The sequence below is a fragment of the Somniosus microcephalus genome, chromosome 21 (assembly GCF_052327205.1).
Source record: "Somniosus microcephalus isolate GS21.2 chromosome 21, FLI_Smic_1.0, whole genome shotgun sequence".
In the NCBI taxonomy this organism is placed as follows: Eukaryota; Metazoa; Chordata; class Chondrichthyes; order Squaliformes; family Somniosidae; genus Somniosus; species Somniosus microcephalus.
Window position 1 is genome coordinate 80,602,074 of NC_141007.1, and position 22,604 is coordinate 80,624,677.

Genomic DNA, 22,604 nt, shown 5'->3' on the forward strand with positions numbered 1-22,604 from the left:
CAGGAGCTGAGACACGGCGTCTCTCTCTGGCTCGGCCGGGGGGCGGGGCTTGCTGAGTGTCAAGCGTCACCCTGACAACCGGCCCCCCGGCCGTCCCGCACAGCCGCAATCGGTGGTCTTCACCTCGGGGGGGGGGGGGCGCGACCCTCGGGGGGTGCCGCGACCCTCTGCGGGGGCCGTGACCCTCGGGGGGGCGCGACCCACGGGGGGCCGCGACCCTCGGGGGGGGGGGGGGCCGCCAAGCGTCACCCTGGCAACCGGCCGCCCGGCCGTCTCGCACAGCCGCAATTGGCGGTCTTCACCTCGGGGGGGGGGGGACACGACCCTCTGCGGGGGCCGCGACCCTCGGGGGGGGGCGCGACCCACGGGGGGCCGCGACCCTCGGGGGGGCCGCGACCCTCGGGGGGGGGGGGCCGCGACCCTCGGGGGGGGGGGCCGCGACCCTCGGGGGGGCCGCGACCCTCGGGGGGGGCCCCCCCCCGCGCCCCCCCTCCCTCCCCCGCGCCCCCCCGCCCCACCCCCCCTCCCCTTCCTCCCCCTCCCCCCCTTCCCTTCCCTTCCCCCCCCCCCCCCGCCCTCCCTCCCTCCCCCCCCCCTCCCTCCTTCCCCCCCCCCCCCAGTCGCTCTCTCTCTCTCTCTCTTCCAACAACAACATGCCCGCGAAAAAGCCTCGGCACCGCCAGGCACTTCAGCTAGTAGAGTATAAAAGCAAGGAAACTATGATGAACCTTTATAAAACATTGGTTCGGCTTCAACTGGAGTATTGTGTCCAATTCTGGGCACCGCACTTTAGGGAGGATGTGAAGGCCTTAGAGAGGGTGCAGAAAAGATTTACGAGAATGGTTCCAGGGATGAGGGACTTCAAATAGACTAGAGAAGCTGGGGGTGTTCTCCTTAGAGCAGAGAAGGTTCAGAGGAGATTTGATAGAGTTGTTCAAAATCTCTCTCTCTGTTTCTGTCTCTCTGTCTCAGTCTGTCTCTCTCTCTCTGTCTGTCTCTCTCTCTCAGTCTCTCTCGCTCTCTGTCGCTCTCTCTCGCGCTCTCTGTCGCTCTCTCGCGCTCTCTGTCGCTGTCTGTCGCTCTCTCTCGCTGTCTGTCGCTCTCTCTCGCTGTCTGTCGCTCTCTCTCGCTGTCTGTCGCTCTCTCTCGCTGTCTGTCGCTCTCTCTCGCTGAATGTCGCTCTCTGTCGCTGTCTGTCGCTCTCTCTCGCTGTCTGTCGCTCTCGCTCGCTGTCTGTCGCTCTCTCTCGCTGTCTCGCTCTCTCTCGCTGTCTGTCGCTCTCTCTCGCTGTCTGTCGCTCTCTCTCGCTGAATGTCGCTCTCTCTCGCTGTCTGTCGCTCTCTCTCGCTGTCTGTCGCTCTCTCTCGCTGTCTGTCGCTCTCTCGCGCTGTCTGTCGCTCTCTCGCGCTGTCTGTCGCTCTCTCGCGCTGTCTGTCGCTCTCTCGCGCTGTCTGTCGCTCTCTCGCGCTGTCTGTCGCTCTCTCGCGCTGTCTGTCGCTCTCTCGCGCTGTCTGTCGCTCTCTCGCGCTGTCTGTCGCTCTCTCGCGCTGTCTGTCGCTCTCTCGCGCTGTCTGTCGCTCTCTCGCGCTGTCTCGCTCTCGCGCTGTCTGTCGCTCTCGCGCTGTCTGTCGCTCTCTCGCGCTGTCTCGCTCTCGCGCTGTCTGTCGCTCTCTCGCGCTGTCTGTCGCTCTCTCGCGCTGAATGTCGCTCTCTCGCTCTCTGTCGCTCTCTCGCGCTGTCTCTCTTGCTCTCTCGCTGTCTGTCGCTCTCTCTCGCTCTCGCTGTCTGTCGCTCTCTCTCGCTCTCGCTGTCTGTCGCTCTCTCTCGCTGTCTGTCGCTCTCTCGCTGTCTGTCGCTCTCTCTCGCTGTCTGTCGCTCTCTCTCGCTGTCTGTCGCTCTCTCTCGCTGTCTGTCGCTCTCTCTCGCTGTCTGTCGCTCTCTCTCGCTGTCTGTCGCTCTCTCGCTGTCTGTCGCTCTCTCTCGCTGTCTGTCGCTCTCTCTCGCTGTCTGTCGCTCTCTCTCGCTGTCTGTCGCTCTCTCTCGCTGTCTGTCGCTCTCTCTCGCTGTCTGTCGCTCTCTCTCGCTGTCTGTCGCTCTCTCTCGCTCTCTGTCGCTCTCTCTCGCTGTCTGTCGCTCTCTCTCGCTGTCTGTCGCTCTCTCTCGCTCTCTGTCGCTCTCTCTCGCTCGCTCTCGCTCTCTGTCGCTCTCTGTCGCTCGCTCTCGCGCTCTCTGTCGCTCTCTCTCGCTGTCTGTCGCTCTCTCTCGCGCTCTCTGTCGCTCTCGCGCTGTCTGTCGCTCTCTCTCGCTGTGTCGCTCTCTCGCTGTGTCGCTCTCTCGCTGTGTCGCTCTCTCTCGCTCTGTCGCTCTCTGGCTCTGTCGCTCTCTCTCGCTGTCTGTCGCTCTCTCGTGCTGTCTGTCGCTCTCTCTCGCTCTGTCGCTCTCTCTCGCTCTGTCGCTCTCTCTCGCTCTGTCGCTCTCTCTCGCTCTGTCGCTCTCTCTCGCTATGTCGCTCTCTCGCTGTCTGTCGCTCTCTCTCGCTGTCTGTCGCTCTCTCTCGCTGAATGTCGCTCTCTCGCTGTCTGTCGCTCTCTCTCGCTGTCTGTCGCTCTCTCTCGCTGTGTCGCTCTCTCTCGCTCTGTCGCTCTCTGGCTCTGTCGCTCTCTCTCGCTGTCTGTCTCGCTCTCGCGCTGTCTGTCTCGCTCTCTCTCGCGCTGTCTGTCTCGCTCTCTCTTGCGCTGTCTGTCTCGCTCTCTCTCGCTGTCTGTCTCGCTCTCTCTCGCTGTCTGTCTCGCTCTCTCTCGCTGTCTGTCTCGCTCTCTCTCGCTGTCTGTCTCGCTCTCTCTCGCTCTCTCTCGCTGTCTGTCTCGCTCTCTCGCGCTGTCTGTCTGTCTCGCTCTCGCTGTCTGTCTCGCTCACTCTCGCTGTCTGTCTCGCTCTCTCGCTGTCTGTCTCGCTCTCTCGCTGTCTGTCTCGCTCTCTCGCTGTCTGTCTCGCTCTCGCTGTCTGTCTCGCTCTCTCGCGCTGTCTGTCTCGCTCTCTCTCGCTGTCTGTCTCGCTGTCTGTCTCGCTCTCTCGCCGTCCGTCTCGCTCTCTCGCGCCGTCCGTCTCGCTCTCTCGCGCCGTCCGCCTCGCTCGCTCTCGCGCCGTCCGTCTCGCTCGCTCTCGCGCCGTCCGTCTCGCTCGCTCTCGCGCCGTCCGTCTCGCTCGCTCTCGCGCCGCCCGTCTCGCTCGCTCTCGCGCCGCCCGTCTCGCTCGCTCTCGCGCCGCCCGTCTCGCTCGCTCTCGCGCCGTCCGTCTCGCTCTCTCGCGCCGTCCGTCTCGCGCTCTCGCGCCGCCCGTCTCGCTCGCTCTCGCGCCGCCCGTCTCGCTCGCTCTCGCGCCGCCCGTCTCGCTGTCTGTCGCTCTCTCTCGCTCTCTGTCGCTCTCTCTCGCTCTCTGTCGCTCTCTCTCGCTCTCTGTCGCTCGCTCTCGCTCTCTGTCGCTCGCTCTCGCTCTCTGTCGCTCGCTCTCGCTCTCTCTGTCGCTCTCTCTCGCTGTCTGTCGCTCTCTCTCGCGCTCTCTGTCGCTCTCTCTCGCGCTGTCTGTCGCTCTCTCTCGCGCTGTCTGTCGCTCTCTCGCTGTGTCGCTCTCTCTCGCTGTGTCGCTCTCTCGCTGTGTCGCTCTCTCTCGCTCTGTCGCTCTCTGGCTCTGTCGCTCTCTCTCGCTGTCTGTCGCTCTCTCTCGCTCTGTCGCCCTCTCTCGCCCTCTCTCGCTCTGTCGCTCTCTCTCGCTCTGTCGCTCTCTCTCGCTCTGTCGCTCTCTCGCTGTCTGTCGCTCTCTCGCTGTCTGTCGCTCTCTCCCGCTGTCTGTCGCTCTCTCTCGCTGAATGTCGCTCTCTCTCGCTGTCTGTCGCTCTCTCTCGCTGTGTCGCTCTCTCTCGCTCTGTCGCTCTCTGGCTCTGTCACTCTCTCTCGCTGTCTGTCTCGCTCTCGCGCTGTCTGTCTCGCTCTCTCTCGCGCCGCCCGTCTCGCTCGCTCTCGCGCCGCCCGTCTCGCTCGCTCTCGCGCCGTCCGTCTCGCTCGCTCTCGCGCCGTCCGTCTCGCTCTCTCGCGCCGTCCGTCTCGCTCTCTCGCGCCGCCCGTCTCGCTCGCTCTCGCGCCGCCCGTCTCGCTCGCTCTCGCGCCGCCCGTCTCGCTCGCTCTCGCGCCGCCCGTCTCGCTGTCTGTCGCTCTCTCTCGCTCTCTGTCGCTCTCTCTCGCTCTCTGTCGCTCTCTCTCGCTCTCTGTCGCTCGCTCTCGCTCTCTGTCGCTCGCTCTCGCTCTCTCTGTCGCTCTCTCTCGCTGTCTGTCGCTCTCTCTCGCGCTCTCTGTCGCTCTCTCTCGCGCTCTCTGTCGCTCTCTCTCGCGCTGTCTGTCGCTCTCTCTCGCGCTGTCTGTCGCTCTCTCGCTGTGTCGCTCTCTCTCGCTGTGTCGCTCTCTCGCTGTGTCGCTCTCGCTCTGTCGCTCTCTGGCTCTGTCGCTCTCTCTCGCTGTCTGTCGCTCTCTCGTGCTGTCTGTCGCTCTCTCTCGCTCTGTCGCCCTCTCTCGCTCTGTCGCTCTCTCTCGCTCTGTCGCTCTCTCTCGCTCTGTCGCTCTCTCTCGCTCTGTCGCTCTCTCGCTGTCTGTCGCTCTCTCGCTGTCTGTCGCTCTCTCCCGCTGTCTGTCGCTCTCTCTCGCTGAATGTCGCTCTCTCTTGCTGTCTGTCGCTCTCTCTCGCTGTCTGTCGCTCTCTCTCGCTGTGTCGCTCTCTCTCGCTCTGTCGCTCTCTGGCTCTGTCACTCTCTCTCGCTGTCTGTCTCGCTCTCGCGCTGTCTGTCTCGCTCTCTCTCGCGCTGTCTGTCTCGCTGTCTGTCTCGCTCTCTCTCGCTGTCTGTCTCGCTCTCTCTCGCTGTCTGTCTCGCTCTCTCTCGCTGTCTGTCTCGCTCTCTCTCGCTGTCTGTCTCGCTCTCTCGCGCTGTCTGTCTCGCTCTCGCTGTCTGTCTCGCTCTCTCGCTGTCTGTCTCGCTCTCTCGCTGTCTGTCTCGCTCTCTCGCTGTCTGTCTCGCTCTCTCTCGCTGTCTGTCGCTCTCTCTCGCTGTCTGTCTCGCTCTCTCTCGCTGTCTGTCTCGCTCTCTCTCGCTGTCTGTCTCGCTCTCTCTCGCTGTCTGTCTCGCTCTCTCTCGCTGTCTGTCGCTCGCTCTCGCTGTCTGACTCGCTCGCTCTCGCTGTCTGTCTCGCTCTCTCGCGCTGTCTGTCTCGCTCGCTCGCGCTGTCTGTCTCGCTCGCTCTCGCTGTCTGTCTCGCTCGCTCTCGCGCTGTCTGTCTCGCTCGCTCTCGCGCTGTCTGTCTCTCTCGCGCTGTCTGTCTCGCTCGCTCTCGCGCTGTCTGTCTCGCTCGCTCTCGCGCTGTCTCGCTCGCTCTCGCGCTGTCTGTCTCGCTCGCTCTCACGCTGTCTGTCTCGCTCTCTCGCGCTGTCTGTCTCGCTCTCTCTCGCGCTGTCTGTCGCTCTCTCTCGCTCTCGTGCTGTCTGTCTCGCTCCCTCTCGCTGTCTGTCTCGCTCTCTCGCTGTCTGTCGCTCTCTCGCGCTGTCTGTCTCGCTCTCTCGCTGTCTGTCTCGCTCTCTCGCTGTCTGTCTCGCTCTCTCTCGCTGTCTGTCTCGCTCTCTCTCGCTGTCTGTCTCGCTCTCTCTCGCTGTCTGTCTCGCTCCCTCGCTGTCTGTCTCGCTCTCGCGCTGTCCGTCTCGCTCGCTCTCGCGCTGTCCGTCTCGCTCGCTCTCGCGCTGTCCGTCTTGCTCGCTCTCGCGCTGTCCGTCTCGCTCTCTCGCGCTGTCCGTCTCGCTCTCTCGCGCTGTCCGTCTCGCTCTCTCGCGCTGTCCGTCTCGCTCTCTCGCGCTGTCCGTCTCGCTCTCTCGCGCTGTCCGTCTCGCTCTCTCGCGCTGTCCGTCTCTCTCTCTCGCGCTGTCCGTCTCGCTCTCTCTCGCTGTCTGTCGCTCTCTCGCGCTGTCTGTCGCTCTCTCGCGCTCTGTCTCGCTCTCTCGCGCTGTATGTCTCGCTCTCTCGCGCTGTCTGTCTCGCTCTCTCGCGCTGTCTGTCTCGCTCTCGCGCGCTGTCTGTCTCGCTCTCTCGCGCGCTGTCTGTCTCGCTCTCTCGCGCTGTCTGTCTCGCTCTCGCTCGCTGTCTGTCTCGCGCGCTGTCTGTCTCGCTCTCGCGCGCTGTCTGTCTCGCTCTCGCGCGCTGTCTGTCTCGCTCTCGCGCGCTGTCTGTCTCGCTCTCGCGCGCTGTCTGTCTCGCTCTCGCGCGCTGTCTGTCTCGCTCTCGCGCGGTCTGTCTCGCTCTCGCGCGCTGTCTGTCTCGCTCTCGCGCGCTGTCTGTCTCGCTCTCGCGCGCTGTCTGTCTCGCTCTCGCGCGCTGTCTGTCTCGCTCTCGCGCGCTGTCTGTCTCGCTCTCGCGCGCTGTCTGTCTCGCTCTCGCGCGCTGTCTGTCTCGCTCTCGCGCGCTGTCTCTCGCTCTCGCGCGCTGTCTGTCTCGCTCTCGCGCGCTGTCTGTCTCGCTCTCGCGCGCTGTCTGTCTCGCTCTCGCGCGCTGTCTGTCTCGCTCTCGCGCGCTGTCTGTCTCGCTCTCGCGCGCTGTCTGTCTCGCTCTCGCGCGCTGTCTGTCTCGCTCTCGCGCGCTGTCTGTCTCGCTCTCGCGCGCTGTCTGTCTCGCTCTCGCGCGCTGTCTGTCTCGCTCTCGCGCGCTGTCTGTCTCGCTCTCGCGCGCTGTCTGTCTCGCTCTCGCGCGCTGTCTGTCTCGCTCTCGCGCGCTGTCTGTCTCGCTCTCGCGCGCTGTCTGTCTCGCTCTCGCGCGCTGTCTGTCTCGCTCTCGCGCGCTGTCTCTCGCTCTCGCGCGCTGTCTGTCTCGCTCTCGCGCGCTGTCTGTCTCGCTCTCGCGCGCTGTCTGTCTCGCTCTCGCGCGCTGTCTGTCTCGCTCTCGCGCGGTCTGTCTCGCTCTCGCGCGCTGTCTGTCTCGCTCTCGCGCGCTGTCTGTCTCGCTCTCGCGCGCTGTCTGTCTCGCTCTCGCGCGCTGTCTGTCTCGCTCTCGCGCGCTGTCTGTCTCGCTCTCGCGCGCTGTCTGTCTCGCTCTCGCGCGCTGTCTGTCTCGCTCTCTCGCGCTATCTGTCTCGCTCTCTCGCGCTGTCTGTCTCGCTCTCGCGCGCTGTCTGTCTCGCGCGCTGTCTGTCTCGCGCGCTGTCTGTCTCGCGCGCTGTCTGTCTCGCGCGCTGTCTGTCTCGCGCGCTGTCTGTCTCGCGCGCTGTCTGTCTCGCGCGCTGTCTGTCTCGCGCGCTGTCTGTCTTGCGCGCTGTCTGTCTCGCTCGCTGTCTGTCTCGCTCGCTGTCTGTCTCGCTCGCTGTCTGTCTCGCTCTCTGTCTGTCTCGCTCTCTGTCTGTCTCGCTCTCTGTCTGTCTCGCTCTCTGTCTGTCTCGCTCTCTGTCTGTCTCGCTCTCTGTCTGTCTCGCTCTCTGTCTGTCTCGCTCTCTGTCTGTCTCGCTCTCTCTCTGTCTCGCTCTCTCTCTGTCTCGCTCTCTCTCTGTCTCGCTCTCTCTCTGTCTCGCTCTCTCTCTGTCTCGCTCTCTGTCTGTCTCGCTCTCTGTCTGTCTCGCTCTCTGTCTGTCTCGCTCTCTGTCTGTCTCGCTCTCTGTCTGTCTCGCTCTCTGTCTGTCTCGCTCTCTGTCTGTCTCGCTCTCTGTCTGTCTCGCTCTCTGTCTGTCTCGCCCTCTGTCTGTCTCGCCCTCTGTCTGTCTCGCCCTCTGTCTGCCTCGCCCTCTGTCTGCCTCGCCCTCTGTCTGCCTCGCCCTCTGTCTGCCTCGCCCTCTGTCTGCCTCGCCCTCTGTCTGCCTCGCCCTCTGTCTGCCTCGCCCTCGGTCTGCCTCGCCCTCGGTCTGCCTCGCCCTCGGTCTGCCTCGCTCTCCCCGTCCCTCTCGTGCGCTCCCCGTCCCTCTCGCGCTCTCCCCGTCCCTCTCGCGCTCCCCCCGTCCCTCTCGCGCTCCCCCCGTCCCTCTCGCGCTCCCCCGTCCCTCTCGCGCTCCCCCGTCCCTCTCGCGCTCCCCCGTCCCTCTCGCGCTCCCCCGTCCCTCTCGCGCTCCCCCCGTCCCTCTCGCGCTCCCCCCGTCCCTCTCGCGCTCCCCCCGTCCCTCTCGCGCTCCCCCCGTCCCTCTCGCGCTCCCCCCGTCCCTCTCGCGCTCCCCCGTCCCTCTCGCGCTCCCCCCGTCCCTCTCGCGCACTCCCCGTCCCTCTCGCGCTCTCCGCGCTCTCCCCGTCCCTCTCGCGCTCTCCGCGCTCTCCCCGTCCCTCTCGCGCTCTCCGCGCTCTCCCCGTCCCTCTCGCGCTCTCCGCGCACTCCCCGTCCCTCTCGCGCTCTCCCCGTCCCTCTCGCGCTCTCCACGCTCTCCCCGTCCCTCTCGCGCTCTCCCCGTCCCTCTCGCGCTCTCCCCGTCCCTCTCGCGCTCTCCCCGTCCCTCTCGCGCACTCCCCGTCCCTCTCGCGCTCTCCCCGTCCCTCTCGCGCTCTCCCCGTCCCTCTCGCGCTCTCCCCGTCCCTCTCGCGCACTCCCCGTCCCTCTCGCGCTCTCCCCGTCCCTCTCGCGCACTCCCCGTCCCTCTCGCGCTCTCCCCGTCCCTCTCGCGCACTCCCCGTCCCTCTCGCGCTCTCCCCGTCCCTCTCGCGCGCACTCCCCGTCCCTCTCGCGCTCTCCCCGTCCCTCTCGCGCTCTCCCCGTCCCTCTCGCGCGCACTCCCCGTCCCTCTCGCGCTCTCACCGTCCCTCTCGTGCTCTCCCCGTCCCTCTCGCGCACTCCCCGTCCCTCTCGCGCTCTCCCCGTCCCTCTCGCGCTCTCCCCGTCCCTCTCGCGCTCTCCCCGTCCCTCTCGCGTGCACTCCCCGTCCCTCTCGCGCTCTCACCGTCCCTCTCGCGCTCTCCCCGTCCCTCTCGCGTGCACTCCCCGTCCCTCTCGCGCTCTCACCGTCCCTCTCTCTCTCCCTCGGTCTGTCTTGTCTCTATCTGTTTAACAGCTGTTTATTTTCTAGGCCTTATTTCACATACTGGATTACGTTTGTTCATATTTTGATCAGCTTGCTGGCGATTGGTACTTATGGAATCGCCCCAGTGGGATTTGCACAACATGTGAAAACAAAACTAGTAAGTGTGTTACCAGTTACATAGAATTGACAGCACAGAAACGGGCCATTTCGCCCAAGTGGTCCATACCAGTGTTTATGTTTCACACAAGCCTCCTCCCAACAATCAGACTCATTTCTACCCCAGAATTGTTACTTCAAATTCAGCCAGGACAGTGTGTCCATGGCCCACACTCGATTACATTAGTGAAAGGCACTTTTAAGGCTGGTATCCACAAGCGCTTTGCTCTGAGAGTTACCAGTACTCGGACTAATCTGCCACCCAGGCGAGTGGAGTCAAAGGTGTTTGGTATGGTCAAACCAAACCATGATGCTGTAATGAGGGAAGTAGGACGGGCATTAATTAGTGAATTTGGACTTTCAGAAGGCTTTCGATAAGGTCCTGCATAAGAGATTGGCGTGCAAAGTTAAAGCACATGGGATTGGGGGTAAGGTACTGACTTGGATAGAGAACTGGTTGGCAGACAGGAAGCAAAGAGTTGGAATAAACGGGTCTTTTTCCGAGTGGCAGGCAGTGACTAGTGGGGTACCGCAGGGATCGGTGCTAGGACCCCAGCTAGTCACAATATATATTAATAATCTAGACGAGGGAACTAGATGTAATATCTCCAAGTTTGCAGACGACACAAAACTGGGTGGGCGTGTGTGCTGTGAGGAGGATGCAGAGAAACTCCAGTATGATTTGGACAGGTTGGGCGATTGAGCAGAGGCATGGCAGATGCAGTATAATGCGGATAAATGCGAGGTTATCCACTTTGGTGGCAAAAACAGGAAGACAGATTATTATCTGAACGGCAATAGATTGGGAAAAGGGGAGTGCAACGAGACCTGGGTGTCCTTGTGCACCAGTCGCTGAAGGTAAGCATGCAGGTGCAGCAGGCAGTTAAAAAGGCAAATGGTATGTTGGCCTTCATAGTGAGAGGATTCGAGTACAGGAGCAAGGATGTCTTGCTGCAGTTGTACAGGGCCTTGATGAGACCGCACCTTGAGTATTGTGTGCAGTTTTGGTCGCCTTATCTGAGGAAGGATGTTCTTGCCATGGAGAGAGCGCAGCGAAGATTCACCAGACTGATACCTGGGATGGCAGGAATGACGTATGAAGAGAGATTGGGTCGATTGGGCTTATATTCGCTAGAGTTTAGAAGAATGAGAGGGGATCTCATTGAAACTTATAAAATTCTAACAGGACTAGACAGACTAGATGCAGGAAGGATGTTCCCGATGGTGGTGGAGTCCAGAACCAGGGGTCACAGTCTAAGGATAAGGGGTAAGCCATTTAGGACAGAGATGAGGAGGAATTTCTTCACCCAGAGAGTGGTGAACCTGTGGAATTCTCTACCACAGAAGGCAGTTGAGGACAATTCATTAAATATATTCAAGAAGGTGTGAGATATATTTCTTAAGGCTAAAAGGATCAAGGGATATGGGGAGAAAGCAGGGACAGGGTACTGAATTTGGATGATCAGCCATGATCTCATTAAACGGCGGAGCAGGCTCGAGGGGGCGAATGGCCTACTCCTGCTCCTATCTTCTATGTTTCTATTAGGATAATGGTTCGGTAGGAATGGGCTTCAATAGGGGGTTAGGCTACTAGAAGAATGAGCTTCAATGGCAGGGTTGGACATGAGGGATGGGCTTCAATGGGAGGGTTGGGCTATTGGAGAGTTGAGCTTCAGTGGTTACTCTGGTGTCCAAAGAATCCCATCGAAACCCATTCCTACCAACCCCTTTAGTACCTTAATTCTCCAATTGAAGCCCGTCCTTCTCCTACCCCACAACAACAACAACTTGTATTTATAAAGCACCTCTAATGTAATAAAATGTCCTAAGGTGCTTCACAGGAACATTATCAAACAAAATTTGACACCAAGCCACATAAGGAGATATTAGGGCAGGTAAGAGGGAGGTTTTAAGGAGCGTCTTAAAGGAGGAGAGAGAGACGGAGAGGTTTAGGGAGGGAATTCCAGAGCTTAGGGCTCAGCCAGCTGAAAGCACGGCCACCAATGGTGGAGCGATTAAAATCAGGGATGCTCAAGAGGCCAGAATTGGAGGAGCGCAGAGATCTCAGAGGGTGTAGGGCTGGAAGAGATTACGTAGATAGTGAAGGGCGAGGCCTTGGAGGGATTTGAAAACAAGAATGAGAATTTAAAAATTGAGGCGTTGCTTAACCGGGAGCCAATGTAGGTCAGTGAGCACAGGGGTGATGGGCAAACGGGAATTGGTGCGAGTTAGGACACGGGCAGCAGAGTTTTGGATGACCTCAAGTTTACATAGGGTAGAATGTAGGAGGCCAGCCAGGAATGCTTTGGAATAGTTAAGTATGGAGGTAACAAAGGCGTGGACGAGGGTTTCAGCAGCAGATGAGCTGAGGCAGGGACGGAGACGGGCGATATTACGAAGGTGGAAATAGATGGTCTTATTGATGGCGCGGATATGTGGTCGGAAGCTCATTTTGTGGTCAAATATGATACCAAGGTTGCGAACAGCCTGGTTCAGCCTCAGACAGTTGCCAGGGAGAGGGATGGAGTGTGTGGTGGGGACTGAAGACAATGGCTTCAGTCTTCCCAATATTTAGTTGGAGGAAATTTCTGCTCATCTAGTACTGGATGTCGGACAAGCAGTCTGACAATTTAGAGACAGTGGAGGGGTCCAGAGAGGTGTCGTCAGGATACATGTGGAAACTGGTGCTGTGTTTTCGGATGATGTCGCCGAGGGGCAGCATGTTGATGAGAAATGGGATGGTCCAAGGATAGATCCTTGGGGGGACACCAAAGGTAATGGTGCAGGAGCGGGAAGAGAAGCCGTTGCAGGTGATTCTATGGCTACAACTTGACAGGTAAGAATGGAACCAGGCGAGTGCAGTCCCACCCAGCTGGACACTGGAGGAGAAGCGATGGAGGAGGATGGTGTGTCAAAGGCTGTAGACCGGTCGAGAAGGACTAGGAGGGAGAGTTTACCTTTGTCACAGGTCACATAAGATGTCATTTGTGACTTTGATAAGAGCCGTTTTGGTACTGTGGCTGGGCAGAAACCTGATTGGATGGATTCAAACATGTAGTTGTGGGAAAGATGGGCATGCATTTGGGAGGAGTCAGCACAAACCCCCTGACCCACTCCTCGTACAACAAACCTTGCTCAAGCCTGCTGATTGTCAATTGCACAGTGAGGTGAAATCATTAAACTGGGAACCTAAGTGTGGGCCCAGAACAGAGAGAAACAAAGCTGGAAGTGAAAGTTAGAAAACTAGTCAGCAAAACTAGTAGGAAGCAGAAACAAAGACCAACAGTAAAGGAGGTTAAAGTGCAGAAAAATATTAAACAGGCAAAGTTGAAGGCACTTTATCTAAATGCATGTAGCATTCACAACAAGGTGGATGAATTAATGGCACAAATAGAAGTAAATGGGTATGATGTAATTGCCATTACAGAGACAGGGTTGCAGGGTAACCAAAGCTGGGAACTGAATGTTCCAGGGTACTCAACATTTAGGAAGGACAGACAAAAAGGAGGTGGCGTAGCGCTGTTAATAAGGGATGAGATCGGTACGGTAGAGATAAAAGATCTTGGCTCGGCAGATCGTGATGTAGAATTGGAATAAGTTTGGGTGGAGCTAAGAAACAGCAAAGGGCAGAAAACATTGGTGGGAGTTGTGTATAGGCCACCAAACAGTAGTGGTAATGTAGGGCACAGTATCAATCAAAAAATTAGAAGTGCATGTAACAAGGGCAATACGATAATCATGGGGGACTTTAATCTACATATTGACTGGGCAAATCAAATTACCACTAATGGTGTGGAAGACAAATTCTTGGAATGCATGCGAGATGGTTTCCTGGATCAGTATGTGGAGGAACCAACCAGGGAACAGGCTATTCTGGATCTGGTACTGTGTAATGAGAAAGGGCTAATCAATAATCTTGTGGTAAAGGGGCCTTTCGGGACAAGTGACCATAATATGATTGAATTTTACATTAAGTTTGAGAGTGATGTAGTCCAATCTGAAACTAAGGTCTTCAGTCTAAACAGGAAACTACAAGGGTATGAGGGACAAGTTGGCCATGGTAGATTGGGAGACTACACTAAAAGGTATGAAGGTGGACATACAATGGCTAACATTCAAGGAAATAATGCATAATTTGCAACAAACATATATTCCTCTAGGGCATAAAAACCCAAAAGGAAAAGTGATCCAACCATGGCTAACAAAAGAAATTAAAGCTAGTATTAGGTCAAAGGAGGAAGCTTATAAAGTTGCCAGAAAAAGCGGTCAGCCTGAGGATTGGGAACTTTTTAGAAATCAGCAAAGGGGGACCAAGAAATTGATAAAGAAAGGGAAGATGGAATATGAGCACAAACTAGCGAAAAATATAAAAACGGATTATAAAAGCTTCTATAGGTATGTGAAAAGGAAAAGACTGGCGAAGGTAAATGTAGGTCCTTTACAGTCAGAGACGGGAGAATTTATAATGGAGAATGAGTAAATGGCAGAGAAATTAAATAAATACTTTGTTTCTGTCTTCACGGAGGAAGACACAAAAAACCTCCCAGAAATACGAGAAAACCAAGGGTGTGGCGAGAATGAGGAACTAAAAGAAATTATTATTAGTAAAAAAACAGTACTAGCAAAATTAATGGGACTAAAAGTCGATAAATCCCAAGGACCGGATGACCTACATCCTAGGGTTTTGAAAGAGGTGGCCATTGGAATAGTGGACGCATTGGTTGTCATCTTCCAAAATTCTATAGATTCTGGAACGGTTCCTGCAGATTGGAGGATAGCAAATGTAACCCCGCTATTTAAGAAAGGAGGGAGAGAGAAAACGGGGAACTACAGACCTGTTAGCCTCACATCAGTAGTTGGGAAAATGCTGGAATCTATTATAAAGGATGCAATAACTGGGCACTTAGAAACTAATAGTAAGATTGGGCAGAGTCAACATGGATTTGTGAAAGGGAAATCCTGTTTGACAAACCTATTGGAGTCCTTTGAGGATGTAACTAGTGGAGTAGATAAAAGGGAACCGTTAGATGTGGTGTATCTGGATTTTCAGAAGGCCTTCGATAAGGTCCCACACAAAAGGTTGGTGAACAAAATTAGGGCACATGGAATTGGGGGTAATATACTAGCATGGATTGAGAATTGGTTAACAGACAGAAAACAGAGAGTAGGGATAAACGGGTCTTTTTCAGGATGGCAGGCTGTGACTAGTGGGGTACTGCAAGGATCGGTGCTTGGGCCCCAGCTATTCACAATCTATATCAATGATTTGGATGAGGGGACTAAATGTAACATTTCCAAATTTGCTGATGATACAAAGCTAGGTGGCAGCGTCAGTTGCGAAGAGGATGTGAAGAGGCTTCAAGGGGATCTCGACAGGCTCAGTGAGTGGGGGAGGACATGGCAGATGGAATATAATGTGGATAAATGTGAAGTTATCCACTTTGGTAGAAAAAACAGAAAGGCAGAGTATTTCCTAAATGGTGAAAGATTGGGGAATGCAGATGCTCAAAGGGACCTGGGTGTCCTTGTACATGAGTCACTGAAAGTGAATGTGCAGGTGCAGCAAGCCATTAGGAAGGCAAATGGTATGCTGGCCTTTATTACAAGAGGATTTGAGTACAGGAGTAAAGAAGTCTTACTCCAATTATATAGGGCCTTGGTGAGGCCACACCTGGAGTACTGTGTACAATTTTGGTCTCCTTACCTAAGGAAGGATATACTTGCCACAGAGGGAGTGCAACGAAGGTTCACGAGATTTATTCCTGGGATGGCGGGACTGTCGTATGAGAAGAGATTGAGTAAACTAGGCCTGTATTCTCTTGAATTCAGAAGAATGGGAGGGGATCTCATTGAAGCATACAAAATTATTACAGGGCTTGATAGGGTGGATGCTGGGAGAATGTTTCCCTTGGCTGGGGAGTCTAGAACCAGGGGCCACAGCCTCAGGATAAAGGGTAGGCCATTCAGGACTGAGATGAGAAGAAATTTCTTCACACAGAGGGTGGTGAATCTTTGGAATTCTCTGCCCCAGAGGGCTGTGGAGGCTCAGGGTCATTGGGTATATTCAAAACAGAAGTCGATAGATTTCTGACTAGTAAGGGCATCAAGGGCTATGGCGATAGGGCCGGTGAATGGAGTTGAGGCAGAAGATCAGCCATGATCTCATTGAATGGCGGAGCAGGCTCGAAGGGCCGAATAGAAACATAGAAGATAGGAGCAGGAGTAGGCCATTCAGCCCCTCGAGCCTGCTCTGCCATTCAATGAGATCATGGCTGATCATCCAAATTCAGTACCCTGTCCCTGCCTTCTCCCCATATCCCTTGATCCCTTTAGCCTTAAAAAATATATCCAACTCCTTCTTGAATATATTTAATGAATTGGCCTCCACTGCCTTTTGTGGTAGAGAATTCCACAGGTACACCACTCTCTGGGTGAAGAAATTCCTCCTCATCTCTGTCCTAAATGGCTTACCCCTTATCCTTAGACTGTGACACCTGGTTCTGGACTCCACTGCCATCGGGAACATCCTTCCTTCATCTCGTCTGTCTAGTCCTGTTAGAATTTTATAAGTTTCAATAAGATCCCTTCTTATTCTTCTAAACTCCAGCGAGTATAAGCCCAATCGACCCAATCTCTCCTCATACGTCATTCCTGCCATCCCAGGTATCAGTCTGGTGAATGTTCGCTGCACTCCCTCCATGGCAAGAACATCCTTCCTCAGATAAGGCGACCAAAACTGCGCACAATACTCAAGGTGTGGTCTCACCAAGGACCTGTACAACTGCAGCAAGACATCCTTGCTCCTGTACTCAAAACCTCTCGCTACGAAGGCCAACATACCATTTGCCTTCTTAACTGCCTGCTGCACCTGCATGCTTACCTTCAGCGACTGGTGCACAAGGACATCCAGGTCTCGTTGCACTTCACCTTCTCCCAATCTATTGCCGTTCAGATAATAATGGCCGACTTCTGCTCCTATTTCTTAGGGTCTTATGTTCTTATGTTTGACTAAGGGTTTTCTGCGATAAGGTACCTCTCTGTTGTTACTCTGAGGGCTGCAGTTGTCCTTGAAGCTGTGGATCACCCATGATTTTTCTGGGGGAGGTGAGGAGCTGTCCTTACCCACGGCTGGTGCAGACTGCAGGCCTCGGAGGAGGTGATGGGACTTGCACGCTGTTTTACTTTTTATTATCCCCTTACCCAAAATCAATTGGCTGTTTTAAAAAATTATATTTAACTTCAGTTGTAAGAAATAAGAGTGTGAGTGCTGCTTTAAGACTCTCCAGTTCTGAGCTATTTATTTGGAGAAAGGCTGTGGGGTGAAATTGTTCTTGCCATTGATGTCGGTGTGTTAAACAGGAATTGGCCGTTTTACACTCGCACCAAACCAATTCTCCCCCATAACCTGGGGCTTTAGTAAATGTAATTTCAAATTAAAGGTAGGTGACAAACAGGAGAACTAATGGCAGCAAAAGTTTTGAACTAATTCCATTTTTGCAGGTGTTGAGGAATAAGGGGACATACGAGAGTGTGGAGCATGTGCAGCAAGAGAACTTCTGGATAGGACCCCGCTCAGTGAGTATTTAATGAGGTTTAAAGCTGCTGTTGATGTGATTTATTACAAGGAACAATTAGATACTGAAGACTCGCGACTATTTTCAGGATGCACTCATTCACCTCGGAGCAAAGTTTACTCCTTGCTTACGGAGGGATCAATCCATCTCGAAACTCATTGAAGAGGAGAGAGATCGGGAGAGGAACTCTGGCTGTTGTATTCAGAATGATAACTCCGGCTGTGTGCAGACATTAAAGGAAGATTGTTCGGTATGTTTGAGCACCTGGACTAACGTGTCATTTACTCATACCTTGCCTTTCAGTCAAATACTTTAGACCAAAGCTAAGAGACTGACCTTGTCTCCTGGAAGCTGATTTACACCACTGCCCCACTCGCATTGCAGGTATCTGCCTGTTGAAGAGTCTTCCTTCCGTCTATTCACCTGGAGTGATGTGTTATGTATAACTCAAATCCATTTGATGTTTGTGAACTCTTTCATGGCTCTCCATGCTGGTTTGTCAATATTGGTGTTGTGTTTATGATCAAGTTTGACAGGGTATGATGTCAGAAACCCAGCCTGGTCTGGTTGATTACAGTTTAATACTTTATCTCCCTCACTGCAGGAGAAGAACTGTCCAATCACAAAACCATTCCCGTGACCTACTGACCTTTTCTATTTGCAAACACAGGAAACACTCGCTATGTTTATAAAATGGCCGAACAGCCGAGCTCCCGAGCTGGAGTCCACCAATCAGAGTAGATCGTCGGGTGCCGTCTGTCATCAGGATCCAAGGCACGTTAATCCTGGTATCTGGTAGTTAGCATTAGTCAGAACTAGTTGGCAATACCTCCCCCGATTCTGCCCCCAATATTCCCCCCCGATACCAGATCTGAGCCAGATTTAGTTAACAGTCTAACTGTGCATGAACAGTTATCCAATAGTGATCCTAACATGATCGAGTTCAATGTAGTGTTTGAAAGGGAGAAAGGCGAAACAGCTAAAATTCTAGATTTGGGTAAGGCCGACTTCAACGGGATGAGGTAGAGACTGTCCACAGTAACCTGGGCAAATCTGTTGATGGATAAAACGAGAGAAGATCAGTGGGAAATGTTCAAAAAAGAATTTAATGGCCCAGAAATTCGGGTCGGGGGCTTCCCGCGGGTGCAAGCCCCCGACCTACACTTACATATCGCGCTGACATTTGAAGACTGGGCCTGCGTGGATTTCCGGTCTGTGGCCCGGTTCAGCTCCCGGCGCGCTGTGCGTGCGTGATCCAGCGGCGTACTTAGTGCGCTGAGCCGGCTGGGATCACGTGAGCACTGGGCAACCAATGGGAGTTTACAAAAGTCCATTCATGAGTTAGACATAAGACCTGTCAAACTCATGAAAAGTCCGGGCGCCCAAAACACTACTTAAACTTTAAATAAAATTCCAATAATTAAATTAACTATTAATAACTTTAAAAAAACTAATTTTAAACAATTATTCAAATTTCTGCCAAAAAATTTTTTTTCAAGAAATCGGGTCCAAAAATACTTACCTTACTGTAAATTCTTTAAAAATAATAAACCTGTGGAAAAAAATTTCTAACTTTAATTATTAGACCACTTACCTTTTAAAACGAAGTCCTTACGTCTGCTTTTTACATTCGTAAAAAGTGGAGGCCTTCACGCACGGACAAACCTGTCAAAAATACCGAAGTTCAACGCATACGCGCTGCCTGAAACGTCGCACGGGAACCGCCTCTTAACCCCTTGGTTCAGAGGAGAGGAAATGCCGGTTTTCCGCACATGCGCTGTGCATGCTGAAATCCGGCACTTCCAACGGTCCCACGCGTGAGTACCCCGTCCGTACTCACACGTTGGGACCGGAATTACTGGGCCAATGTGATCCAGAACCAGTTTATACTCCTGAGGGGCACGAGTTCTACTTACCAAAATAAACAGCCATGGACGGCTAGAGGTGACGGCCAGCGTAAAACTAAAAGAAAAAGCAAAAGATAGCACAGGTCCTGGTGAATGGGAAAGATACCCGATGGCTAAAGAGGTGAGGGCCAGCGTAAAACTAAAAGAAAAAGCAAAAGACAGCCATGGACGGCTAGAGGTGAGGGCCAGCGTAAAACTAAAAGAAAAAGCAAAAGATGGCACAGGTCCTGGTGAATGGGAAAGATACCCTGACCCTGACCCTAACCCTAACCCAGCAAAGGGTCACAAAAACAGATAGTAAGCTACAAAAAGGGAGTATGAAAAGAAACTTGCAAGGGGTATTAAAATCAACACATAGAATTTTTACAATTATATTAGGATAAAGAGGGTGGTCAGGAGCAATGTTGACCCCTTAAAAACTGAAAGCGGTGATATTGTCAGTGATAAGGAAATGGCCGACATGTTGAATAATTACTTTGCGTCAGTATTTACAGTAGAAGAAGAGGATAGCTTGCCGGAAATCCCAAGGAAACTAATACTGAATCAGGGACAGGGACTCAATAAAATTAACCTAAGTAAAATAACAGTAATGAAGAAAATAATGGAACGAAGAGTGACAAATCCCCAGGACCAGATGGTTTCCATCCCAGGATTTTAATGGAAGTAGGTGAGCACATTGCAGATGCCCGAACTATAATCTTCCAAAGTTCTCTTAATTCAGGAACCGTTCCTTTTAGATTGGAAAATTGCGCGTGTCACTCTGCTATTTAAGAATGGTGAGAGAGGGAAACCAGGGAATTATAGTCCAGTTAGCCTAACATCTGTCATTGGGAAATTGCTAGAATCTATAATTAAGGATAGGGTGACTGAACACCTCGAAAATTTTCAGTTGATCAGAGAGCCAGCATGGATTTGGATTTGTGAAAGGCAGGTCATACCTGACAAACCTGATTGAATTTTTTGAGGTGACTAAAGTAGTGGACAAGGGAATGTCTATGGATGTTATTTATATGGACTTCCAGAAGGCATTTGATAAAGTCCCTCATAAGAGACTTAATTAAGGTTGAAGCCCACGGAATTGAGGGCAAATTATTGACCTGGTTAGGAAATTGGCTGAGCGGCAGGAGACAGAGAGTAGGGATAATGGGCAGGTACTCAAATTGGCAGGATGTGACTAGTGGTGTCCTGCAGGGATCTGTGTTGGGGCCTCAACTATTCACAGTATTTATTAACGATTTAGATGATGGCATAGAAAGTCGTATATCCAAATTTTCCGATGTCACAAAGATAGGCGGCATTGTAGGCCGTGTGAGATGGAAGCATAAAATTACAAAGGAATATCGACAGATTAAGTGAATGGGCAAAACTGTGGCAAATGGATTTCAGTGTAGGCAAATGTGAGGTCATCCACTTTGGACCTAAAAAGGATAGAACAGGGTCCTTTCTAAATGGTGAAAAGCTAGAAACAGTGGAGGTCCAAAGAGACTTGGGGGTCCAGGTACATAGATCATTAAAATGTCATGAACAGGTACAGAAAATAATCGTAAAGGCTCATGGAATGCTGGCCTTTATATCTAGAGGACTAGAATACAAGTGGGTCGAAGTTATGCTGCAGCTGTACAGAGCCCTGGTTAGACCACAGCTGGAGCACTGGGAGCAGTTCTGGACACCACACCTGAGGAAGGATAGACTGTATTGGCCTTGGAGGGAGTGCAGCGTAGGTTTACCAGAATGATACCCGGACTCCAGGGGTCAAGTTACGAGGAGAGATTACACAAGTTAGGGTTGTATTACCTGGAATTTAGAAGTTCTCAAGATATTAAGGGGAACAGATAGGGTAGATAGAGAGAAACTATTTCCGCTGGTTAGGGAATGTAGGACTAGGGGGCATAGTCTAAAAATTAGAGCCAGACCTTTCAGGAGTGAAGTTAGGAAACACTTCTACACACAAAGGGTGGTCGAAGTTTGGAACTCTCTTCTGCAAACGGCAATTGATGCTGGATCAATTGTTAATTTTAAATCTGAGATTGATAGCTTTTTGTTAACCAAAGGTATTAAGGGATGTGGGGCAAAGGCGGGTATATGGAGTTGAGATACAGATCAGCCATGATCTCATTGAATGGCGGAACAGGCTGGAGGGGCTCAGTGGCCTCCTCCTGTTCCTATCTTCCTATGATACTTCCCCAGATGTGTGATTCCAATTCCACACCAACGTGGTTGACTCTTACCTGCCCTCTGAAGTGGCCCAGCGAGACACTCAGTTGCCATCTCGGGACAACCAGGGATGGGTAATAAATGTCGGCCTTGCCAGCGACACCCGTACTGAGAATGAATTTTAAAAATGGCTCTGTATGACTAACTGTGCTGTCATGTTTAGGACATGTGAAGAGCCTGCCTCCACTGAACCACACATCTGGGAGGATGACATCACTCAATGGCCTGTGAGTTTTGCTGTGATAATGTTTGAGTGATGGTATGGAAAATCTTTGATGCTGTATTACCTCAAAGCATAAGGACAAGATTCTATGTTTTCATTCAAGAAACCAATTTTAAATGCCCTTTTAATAAGAAAGGGTTCACTAAGATAATGCACTCTCCAGGAATGGGCCCCATATACTGTACCTTTGTCTGCACAATTAAAGACCCATGGATTAGAGGCCAGATGATGGGTTGCACGGGTTCCCGTATACCTTTGAATTGAGTAATGAAAGGCCCAGCGCTTGTACACACATCTCACTGGAAGAGGTTTGGTCAGAACCCCAGCATTAATCACCTCAATGTTTGGGCTATTTTCCGATTGGAAGCAATTCTTCCTGCACTTGTTTCCCCTGGCTGGAGAGTCTAGAACTAGGGGTCACAGTCTCAGGATAAGGGGTCGGCCATTTAAGACTGAGATGAGGAGGAATTTCTTCACTCAGAGAGTTGTGAATCTTTGGAATTCTCTACCCCAGAGGGCTGTGGATGCTGAGTCGTTGAGTATATTCAAGGCTGAGATCGATAGATTTTTGGACTCTAGGGGAATCAAGGGATATGGAGATCGGGCGGGAAAGTGGAGTTGAGGTGGAAGATCAGCCATGATCTTATTGAATGGCGGAGCAGGCTCGAGGGGCCGAATGGCTGACTCCTGCTTCTGATTCTTATGTTCTTAAAGACTCTAAGAAAGCTTGTGATGAGAACAAGGAATCCCTCACCTTGTTCATACACAAACACATCTTCAAAAATACAGGATTTAAATGATCGGAGCATCTCGAGAATGCGATTGGATGATGGCTAAATCCATGTTCTTTGTACAGATTTGCACCTACCAACCAGAGAAGAATCTCACTGGGCTGGAACACCTGGATTGTGTCATCAAAGGAAGACCCTGCTGCACTGGGACAAAGGGCAGGTGGGTGACCCTCACCCCGCTGACTTCCCAATGATTTCCCACTGGTTTCTGATTTCTGATACTCTTTCTTGTGTAGATGTGAAATTACTACCAGAGAGTACTGCCAGTTTAAGGATGGATATTTCCATGAGGAGGCAACCTTGTGTTCACAGGTAACACTGAATTGTAATGACCCACATCCTTTCTCAAAGCTCAGACCTAGATCAGTGCATTAGACACTAGGGCCTAGAAATTGGGTTGGTAGCGCCGGCGCTGAGCGCCTAAAGAGACCTAGAATTGGGGTGAAGCGCTATGTTGGGGCGGACGCTATGAAGATAGCACCAACTCAGATATTGACTATACATTTAGCGCCTGCGCTAAGTGTTTGCGCGCGCCCGCGAGCGCAAGCAGCTCATGACGTCATTTCAGTGTGCAACGCCTTTTAGGAGCGCCTGAGCGCATATTGGGTGGCGCCCGGAGCCTTAGCGCCCAGCGCTATTAGTGACAGTTCGAGTGAGGGCTAACAGGCCCTTCTCGGAGTAGGGGGGCGCTATTTAAAGGGGACAGTTTGATGCGCCATCAATTACTC

The 22,604-nt window shown here is 53.3% G+C and overlaps 1 protein-coding gene across 1 annotated transcript in view; it reads left to right on the forward strand.

The window, feature by feature from the left end:
- The window catches only part of LOC147103012 (inactive rhomboid protein 2-like), an 82,921-nt gene that overhangs the window by 39,692 nt on the left and 20,625 nt on the right, over positions 1–22,604 (forward strand). Inside the window, exons 10-16 of the mRNA XM_085964040.1 lie at positions 9,057–9,168; positions 16,668–16,742; positions 16,830–16,991; positions 17,412–17,515; positions 21,026–21,089; positions 21,942–22,036; positions 22,113–22,188. Of these exons, the coding sequence (XP_085820166.1) occupies positions 9,057–9,168; positions 16,668–16,742; positions 16,830–16,991; positions 17,412–17,515; positions 21,026–21,089; positions 21,942–22,036; positions 22,113–22,188 (688 nt within the window). The remainder of the gene's footprint in view (positions 1–9,056; positions 9,169–16,667; positions 16,743–16,829; positions 16,992–17,411; positions 17,516–21,025; positions 21,090–21,941; positions 22,037–22,112; positions 22,189–22,604) is intronic.